General features: G+C 35.5%; 2 protein-coding genes across 2 annotated transcripts in view; both read right to left on the bottom strand.

Annotated features, from left to right (window-relative positions):
* LOC129569675 (putative vitellogenin receptor) overlaps positions 1 to 536 on the bottom strand; it is a 23,414-nt gene extending 22,878 nt beyond the window's left edge. The window contains exons 1-2 of the mRNA XM_055448775.1: positions 533 to 536; positions 429 to 433 (exon numbers count right to left, since the gene is read on the bottom strand). Of these exons, the coding sequence (XP_055304750.1) occupies positions 429 to 433; positions 533 to 536 (9 nt within the window). The remainder of the gene's footprint in view (positions 1 to 428; positions 434 to 532) is intronic.
* A 29-nt stretch (positions 537 to 565) lies between these two features.
* On the bottom strand, positions 566 to 6,573 carry LOC129569641 (alanine--glyoxylate aminotransferase 2-like). Its single transcript, XM_055448719.1, has 8 exons — positions 5,595 to 6,573; positions 5,130 to 5,248; positions 3,491 to 3,725; positions 2,135 to 2,228; positions 1,821 to 2,029; positions 1,477 to 1,696; positions 1,011 to 1,400; positions 566 to 931 (listed from the first exon to the last, which is right to left on the bottom strand). The coding sequence occupies exons 1-8, from the start codon at positions 5,669 to 5,671 to the stop codon at positions 854 to 856; spliced, it is 1,422 nt and encodes a 473-aa protein (XP_055304694.1). The 5' UTR covers positions 5,672 to 6,573; the 3' UTR covers positions 566 to 853.
* Between the last annotated feature and the right edge of the window lie 2,941 nt (positions 6,574 to 9,514).

Raw genomic sequence — 9,514 nt, 5'->3', positions numbered from 1 at the left:
AATAAAATCGACCGCGAAATAAAAAATGATGCGCAAATTATGGCCGCTTGTTTTTTTTCATACGACAAGTGGCTAAAAATATCGTAGTTTCCCGTGTGAACTCAATTCAATGCAATTTTTTTCCGTATTCAATTGATTAGTTTTAACATACAAAATATGTCGGCTTTTTCTTAAATTATACTGAAACACAGAGTGCCAAAAGGCAAAAAAAATCGCTCGTTCAATTTTCGATCTTTATTAACAGACAATTTGCTGAGAACTGATTCAAGTACTTTGATTTTGCGCGAATCAAACGTCAGTTCAAATGCATTAAAATCGCCAATTCAGGCAAAACTTCATTCGCATGTAATCAAAGTTCGGACAATTGCAAGGTTCGCATAGTGAGTCTTTATTACCGTAGTGTTGATTTCCACAAATTATATTTTTACCCAATCTTAAGTTTCAACGAAGTTGTGTGGTCAGCCAATGTGTTCGAATTACAAACTACTTGCCCATAGAGAGTGAAATGAAATTGAAAGAAAGGCGAACAAACCCATGTTCATAAACTGATTTTGAAAAATCGAAATAAGTTCATACTTTTTGAAATTTATTTTTTTTATACTTGGTTCCGCAACACCTTATGGCGTTTATGGAGTTTAAAGTTAACAAAATTTCTATTTTGAATTGAAGAAAAATTCTAACGATTACAGAATTGAAATATGTTTTCGTTATGTTGTTGATTAAAATTATGGCCTTAATTTAAGACAATAAATTGTTTTTCTTATCTCTAGATAATTCATGTATGATTAATTATATTATAGATTATTATATAAAGAGCTTGAATTGTGCTGATAAAATTCGTTTATCGATATGATTACATTGCTTTGATTAAAAGGTCTGTGCGAGTTGGTAGCTCATTCGAAACATCCTCTGTTAACGATGACAAATTCACCTATGGGAAAAGAGTGCAAAAATTAGCAAAATGGTCACAAAGTATTCGTTCAATCGTAACATGAAAATATAATACGAACCTTTTGCAAAAAGTGCATGCATTCGTTGAAGGCAACGAAAAATTCTTCCGCATTTTCTTTCGTGAAAACCATTGGTGGTTTGAGCTTCAAAACATTTTCATTCGGACCATCTGAGCTGATGAGCACACGATGAACGCTCTTCATGCGATCGACAATCCACTGGGCCTCCTGTGTGGCTGGTGTACGGCACGATTTGCTCTTGACAATCTCGAAACCCACAAATAGACCGTATCCACGAACATCGCCAATCATTTCAAAGTCATAGCCCATCTTAATCCCTTCGCTCAACAAATATTCACCGACAATTTGAGCATTTTGCTGAAGCTTCTCGTTCTCAACAACATCCATAACGGCATTCGCTATGGCACATGACACGGGATTACCACCGTACTGGAAAAATGAATTTAAAAAAAAAAAACAATAAAATATTGTGAGGTAAGAGAATGAAAACAAAGTGTTTAATTACCGTGTTGAAATACGAAACCCCAGTTGCGGCAAAACTGTCGGCAATTTTTTGCGTTGTAACCACAGCACCAACCGGGTGTCCGTTGCCCATGGGCTTGGCGATCGTAACGATATCCGGCACGACGTTTTGTGTTTCAAAGGCCCAGTAGTGGGTTCCGACACGACCAAAACCAACTTGAACTTCATCAGCAATTGCAACACCACCGTATTTACGAACGACTCTGTTGTTGAAACGAAGCAGAAAAAAAATTTACAATGAAAATCTACAATTCGTTTATTTGTCGAATCAAATCAAATTATTCAAAAATGAACCGAGCTCAAAAGGTGCAATTAAAGGAAATTTACCGGTAAACATCTTCAAAGTATCCTTCTGGTGGAATGATTTGTCCGCCACAACTCTGTAAGCTCTCAGCAATGAAGCCAGCAATGCCACGGCCTTCTTCGGTGACTTTCTTGGCGATCGACTCGATTTCGGCTATGTATTGATCTTTAATCATGTCAGATGACGAATTGAAACGATTAAACTTTCCACGATAGTCATCGGGGCATGACGCCTATCCAAAATAAAATGAAATTCAAAAAAGTCCATTAGTAATTATTGCTCACTCATAAAATTGCAAAAACAAAACAAAAATGCTTGTTCAATTGAATCAACTTACGACGTGTACATGATCTGGTTTCGGATCGGCACCGGGCAAATTGAATTTGTACGGTGAGATTTCCATTAGCGATGTCAAGTGTCCATGATATGCACTGGAATTTATCCATGTTAGCTTATCGAAGCTTATTGTTTTGTTCATTTAATGGTTAAATTTGTTTCAATGAAAATCCTAACTGATCGGTTAAAATTCGCAGCATCACACGATTTCATTTTATTATTGTTCAATTGGGAATTTTAATATGCCTTTCATTTGAAGTGTGACTGAAGTGTGCATTAAGCGGTTTGATTGGGTTTTTTAAAGAGAAATAAAACGTTGCGAGATTAGAAATGGTTTTTTATGTTACATAACTAAACTAAGGTTGTTGTTTTGGGTGTGTGTGTGCGCTCGCACGATGCGATGAGTAAAATTGTGGCGATTATATTGTCGTTGCATTCTCAATTTAAATATAGATTTGCCTTACATTGAAAACGCTGACTGTCACTTTTGTTTTGTTTACACTTTGGGCTTAAAATCCAACGTGCACACTTTGTGTATCCTTATCTCTAATTCAATGCTTTTCGTGCATGTTCGCAATCGTTTCTGTTACTGTTATTGTTGTAATCGGGTAATCAGCAGGCGACGGCGTCGGTTCAATCTCTCGGAACGATAAACAGTTTGCCATTGCATTTGTTTGAATCAAATGAAAATGCGCGCGCGATAAACATTCTGAGTACATACGAAACGAACAAAAGAAAGATTGAAACAGTGCGACTCGGGCACGACGATGTACGGGAAGAGTGAAGCAAAACGTATGTGGAAAGTGTATGAATCGGTGCCAATAGTTCGTGCTTGAAAAATTTCCATTAAAAAAAGCGAATGATCCTTGTGCGCAGAGTGCACAATGCACATCGTAAATCAAGATTGGTCGTTATCACTGAGATTTTTTTTTAGAATGTTATGACAGAAGAAAAGAAGGAAAGTAACGAGAAACGCAGCGACAGAAACTGGTTTATTTCCAAATTGATCAAATCCGCCATTCATTCTCATTCGCGTTGAATTGGTATCGAAAAGGCCATCGACATGGGATTTTATAACTGTTTATGACTTGCACTTGCTTTTGTTTACGCGTGATTACCGATTCGTGGACTATTTGCCCAAAAAACAACAAAGTCCGTTTTTTTTTGTTTTCTCTATCTCTTTCTCTCACTTGTGATAATAACCGAACGAATGTACTGTATCCAGTTCAAAATGGGCTAGTAAAGTAGCAATTTAAATTGCGTATTGAATTTGTTCTATTTTGCCCTGTTTTTCTCTCTCTCTCTCTCTCTCTCTCTCTCTCTATCTATCTCTCCGTCTATTTGGTTTGATACTTACTGGTCCAATGTGATGACATCCAGTTTTTTAGTGAATGCGCGAGCTAAACGCAGTGCCAAATCATTAGCTTCTGAACCCGAATTGACGAAATAGCAAACCGACAAATCGCCCGGCATTTTGTTGATGATCTTTTCCGCACAATGAACCAATTCATCATGTAAAAATCGGTTGTTTGTCGATAGAACGGCTATTTGTTTGCTGGCTGCTTCAACCACTTTCGGATGGCAATGGCCAACTGCAATATTGAAATAAACGAAACAAATTAAATGACTTCGAAATGAATCGAGTGCATTAAATTGACATTAATCGCAATAATTTACACAACAACTTCACTGAACCATCAAATCAATATACGGATTTAAACCGTATTTCAGCATTGATTTGATAAGCAAGTGCTCGAATAATTGATAAATGCAAGCGCTTAATAGCCACTTGAGCGCAATGTAGGTGTAATATGTTTTGTAAACACTCAGCTCACCAACAATGATAGCACAATCGTTTACACTTTGTCTGTGTACAATGTACACTGTACAGTGTACACACAGATCAATTGTAAATTTAGTTTCAAGACATGTTGAAATCTGACCCTGTTCACAGCACGTGAACGACTTATGGTTCGCTGTAAAAAAACGTGCCTTTTTCGCAGCGCTTTCTGTGTTAGATGATAACGCGTCTGTTTGTGCACTAAAGCTGGTGTTTTCCCTTCCATACGATAAATCGATGGCATTTTTTTGTCACCATTTTTTGTGTGTTGAATTTACAAGTATTGTATTTATAAGTCGGTGCTCTTATCAACAGGAGCAACGTGATTTTATGTTCGTTTCCGAAACGAACACTCTTTATGACCTATTTAGATTGGTGCGGGCATAAACATTGACTTCGGGCTCTTTAGCGAAATAAATTTTAAAATCATTCGAAAAAAAAATTGATTAGAGAAAATTGTGTCATTTGCAGGCGAACGTTCTGACAGCAAAAGTTGATTGAATTGGCGCTAGCGCTCTAGCTAAAAATTCATGGCGATTGTCCACTGATCAAAATGAGTGATCAACAGGTTTTTGTTGTGAAATGATTTTCTGAAATATGCAATCATTTACATTCAAATCGGTTCGAATGACAAGTGATAAGAAAAACTTGTTCAAACATTCACCCAATCACTTTGATTAGGAAAGGGCAATTCGAATTCCAATCAACACCAACATTTTCATATAAATGCTCAAATTATAATTTTAATTTAATTATAAATCGTTAAGTATTCAACAAATTCACATGCAGGATACTTCTGCATGGATTCAGTATTGCTCCAATGGAGTTGAATCATAGTTAGCAGTAGTCATAGTAGTTTACATGACAAAACAAATTATTGCCAGTATTGCGCCTTTTAATAAATAAATCATTATTCAAAATTATGTGAACGTAAAATGTTTACATTCTCTTAAATGTTTCATACGTGTGTAAATATTCAATAGAGATTAAATCGGCGAATAAATAATATGATAACATTTTTCAAGCGCATAAGCAAAAACGTGATATTCCAATGAAATGCTGATTTTGTTTACAACCGTTAAACTTTTCCACTTTCAATATTAATAAACGAGAACAAAAAAAATGAATAGCAATAAATTGTTATGACAACACTTACCGTGGGCCACATTATTAATGCAATCAAGGTAACGCGTTCCTTCTTCATCGAACATGTATTGGCCTTGGCCACGAACAATTTTCAATGGGTCCGATTTGTAGAATAATTTGCAGGATTTACTACGGAACGGACAAAAAATGAAGAGAAAAAAGTCATTTACAAACAATTTACGTGAAGAATGATAAAATGGAAGAAAAAAGCAGAACAAATCTAATTTTGTATCACAAAGTGTGTCTACACAGTACACACGGATTGGTAAATTTATGGGAAAAGAAAATACAAAAAAAAACAATTGAAGTGCAAGTGATTAGGAAATCCTCTCTAGGATTTCACTGTAAAATCACTTGTTCTAAAAAGAAAACTCACACAAATGAGCAATAAAAATAAGAGGCCCTCATAAATATATTCCAAAAATGTAGGATAACCAGACGCTTGACAAAGATAAAGCAATTGATTGTTACTCACCCGATGTATCGGTTTCGAAGTTTGATTGTGTCGGTTTTCGACATCTTTTCCAAACTTTGGCTGTTTTGTGACGGCATTTTTGTTTTCGCTTCAGGTAGTACGGAAAAACAGAACCAAAATAAACTCAACGAGATGCAGGTCAAATAACGTGCGAGTGATTCTTCCGAAGAACTGAATTTAACGATTGATAATACTACGAACGACTTCGAAAATGTCGGACTAAACTTGTTCAACTGATTACCGAATACAATATGATTCAAGCTCTCGTGCTTTTCACATGCGTCTGAAACGAGTGAGTCTCATTTTTTTATATTTAACTCGGCTGCTTCAAGTCGCACATACAGTATACACACATCAGCTGATTACACGGTAACAAATCTGGGTGTTTCTCGTTTGCTACTGTATTTGTGAATGTTTAAGTACATTTTATACCGCTCTCTCTTTCTATTTGCCAAACAGATAATGATTTTGTGTTTGCACGGCTCGCACACATATACACGTCCACTGTGCCGTATCCCATGTGCTTGCGAAAGAGAGGAAGAGAGTGAGAGGGATGTGTCACGTAGTGATATTTGAATTGAAACTGACGCACATTCAATGTTTTTCTTTCTTTCTCTCTCTCTCTCTCTCTCTCTCTCTCTCTCTCTTGACATACGGTTTATAGAGATAATATTTGATGTCTAATTCCGATGTGATAAATATCAATCCAAACGGTAATCACAGCTGTATGATGTTTTTATTGAGCTTAATTGAATAGCATTTTGTGAATTCACCCCATTGAACCTGATTAGCAGAGATGTCATATCACATCCAATCCGAAACAATTCACTTACGCTGGCATTGGTTTCATTGTGTACACACGGGATATAGATCGACTAGGGGAAACACAAAGGTTTTGTTCAAATTTCAATCGATTTTTTGGGTTTTCGTTGTCCAATGCGCCTGTTCAACTTTGTTCCGACTATTTTTTTCACTAACAATCAAACATGTGTTTTCCGATGGCTGAGCATCTCAGCATTTCGTATGCTGCGGATATATCAGAGCATATCGACGACGCATACTGTAAAATACAGTGGCGTGGTCGAGTTTCTGCTCTGCTCTGCGGCTGCGCGTAGCAGTGCACGTCACTGTATTATACAGTATGCGTCGTCGATATACTCTGATATATCCGCAGCATACGAAATGCTGAGATGCTCAGCCATCGGAAAACGCATGTTTGCTATAAATTTGAAAAGTCGTCTGTTTAAACGAAATTGGTGCAGTAATTTTTCATCGACGATTGACCAACACTTCATATGGATTTCGGTCATAAGCCACGGAGAGTCCACTTGAAACAGCTTGCACGAAGAGCTACGTCAAACATTTGAGATTTGAATTTTTTTTATTGAAATTGAGATTACCATTTTGCGATTGCCAACTCTTGAAGCAATACTTAGAAATAATCTTTAACCCACGATAGAGTCGAATTTTACAACTCTTGTGCTAGGTTAGGATGTGGGATCCTCAACGTTTTGACGTTTTTATCTTAATAAAGAAAAATTATGAGGCTCTATTGTATATTTAGATCAAATTCAAATTCCGTATATTTAACGATGAGTTGCTATGATGTGGTTCGTAGATACTAAATAATCAAATAGATCAAGAAGGTAACTCAACAGCTCTTCAATTGTTATAAGACGGTTATCTATGGCACATGAACTGATAAAACACTTTCAATTCGTGCATCTCATTTGAACAATGTATTGAACGATCACATGGGTTTGCCGTAATTCAGAGAATGGCCTATAAATATTTATGACTGTTTCAATCTTCACGTCATACGTCTCGAAATGCATTCGATAACGTTTTTTGGAATTAAAAAGTAAATGATTTGAGTTAAAAACCAAAGACTTTTTAATTTTATTTCACTGAACATGACTCCTTTGTAGTCAATAAAGAGCCGCGATACTGTGATACACAATTCAAAATAACAACCTTTGAACGGCAATATTTGTGACATGGATCAGTAAATCTGCCAAGTACAATACGAAGCCTAATTAATTTGTCAACCCTATTGATATACGACAAATAACAAAAAAAATGTCTGCTCCGCCCCTAGCTCCGTCCCAAAACAATAAAACTAAAACAGCGTTGATTTGTTGTTGATCGCATTGTAAACGTACATTTCCTACGTAGAGCAAAGCGTTTTCATAAGCAAAACGTTGAATAACAAATGACCGCAATTGGACCTTTTGTTTGGAATGTGATAAGCACGTGCTGGATCTGTTTTTAGCGGCTCAATGCGCAATTTTTGTCACGATAGTTGAAATCGAGTGGAAAAATTGAAACGCGATATTTGTAGCACGTCGTCGTCGTCGGCGGTGACGATGATATGTGTGATTTATTGCTGGACGTACTGCAGCAGTTTAGTATTAAGGCCAGGGTTGTTTTTATGCCCGCTAAATTTAACAAATTTCATTCACATTTATTTGCTATTTACGCGATTATCGAAAGATCTGCACTCTAAAACAGTAAACACTTATCGTTGAGCTGAAAGCAAACATATTAACACAGAGCGAATCATCGACGAAAAGCAAACACCAAACATGAATTTATATTTATTTTTTTTATTGACTTCAAAGAATGTCTCAATATTTTTTTTATTTTTTTTTTATTTGCCTGGATTAATCCTGGATGATTTTACAATTTTATCTTATGTTGCTGTATAAGTATAATGTGTGTATATATATAATTTTTTTTTTCTTTTTATGAAAATTGTCTTTCTTTTTTTTTGCTCAATTTTTTTTTTGTCAGTTTTTTTTTTCAATTCGTTTTTGAAGAAATAATTCAAGAAAAAACACTATTTGCTCCAATGGAGAAAACGCAAATATTTGTGAAAGTCGCACTAGCTTTCAGCTCTCTAAAATATTCAATATAATGTGTATGAATAATAAAATTCAATGCAATCGTTTCCATTTTGTTTTGTTCATTTCATTTTTTTTTTATTAAATGTAAATTTATTTCCTCATTCAGTTCAGCTCTAGACGATTAGCCGAAGCAGAAAATTGCAGCGGAAAAATAAGAATTTTTTTTTGTTGTCTCAAAAGATGACATATATGTTTACTCATTCTTTTGATATTGCCAGTTCATTTCAATTTGCTTTCATCGATTTAATCTTTCTATTGTGTTGATTTTTCTGCTAGAAAAATTGTTTTCTGTCCTTTTTTCAATTTTTTTTTTTTTTTCAGAATTTTCAATCTTTTCAGATTCGTTTTCGAGATCATTCAAAAATATTTCTGTTCAAGTTTCTTGTCATGCGTGAGAAATTCAGTAAGCAGTTTTGATTCGGTGCCAAAAGACATTGGCGAATGATTTAATGCAAAGAAGCTCTATTAAAATCTGCCCGTATTCAATCTGCAGCCCGTAGTTTGATATATGACAGAAATATGCGTTATTGTAATAATGCGCAGGAGAATCGTACTGATATTAATCAGTTTGAAATGGATTGAGAATTTGGTCCGTTGCAATGGATTGAGAAACGCTGTATGGCTCTGTAGTCTGCACACTATGTGTTATCAGATCAGTGTAACATTTGCTAATTTAAAAATAATCCAAATAGCACTTTTCTTGTTTATTTTTCCGAATCGTCTTCTAAACACAATGATTTGACGGTCGTACCTTATACGACGAGTATGTTTGTGTGGATCGGTGTTTGCAGATTACGTGCCAATCTATAAATTATAAAAGTGATGAATGGAATATTCTACGGTGTACGCAAATTACAATTCATCATGATAACAATCGATGATGACGAGAAAAAAAGGGCAAACACATTCAATTGTTGTAACCGATAGCGAAAAGCAGAAAAACAGAATCGCAGAAGTGGCCTGACACGATGATAAGCGTGATAAAAAAAATTTCACGCAACTTCCAACGAATGT

The sequence above is a fragment of the Sitodiplosis mosellana genome, unplaced genomic scaffold (assembly GCF_009176505.1).
Source record: "Sitodiplosis mosellana isolate CC-2019 unplaced genomic scaffold, AAFC_SMos_1.0 Smas_scaffold_38, whole genome shotgun sequence".
In the NCBI taxonomy this organism is placed as follows: Eukaryota; Metazoa; Arthropoda; class Insecta; order Diptera; family Cecidomyiidae; genus Sitodiplosis; species Sitodiplosis mosellana.
Note: the sequence above shows the minus strand (reverse complement) of the source record. Positions and strands in the feature narration are given on the sequence as shown.

Excerpts from the sequence above, each read along its gene's own strand:
- LOC129569641 (XM_055448719.1), bottom strand. The coding sequence starts at position 5,671 with ATGCCGTCACAAAACAGCCAAAGTTTGGAAAAGATGTCGAAAACCGAC. Across the intron at positions 5,249-5,594 it reads CTTCGAAACCGATACATCGG|TAAATCCTGCAAATTATTCT; the intron begins GTGAGTAACAAT and ends TCCGTTCCGTAG. Across the intron at positions 3,726-5,129 it reads CATTAATAATGTGGCCCACG|TTGGCCATTGCCATCCGAAA; the intron begins GTAAGTGTTGTC and ends TCAATATTGCAG.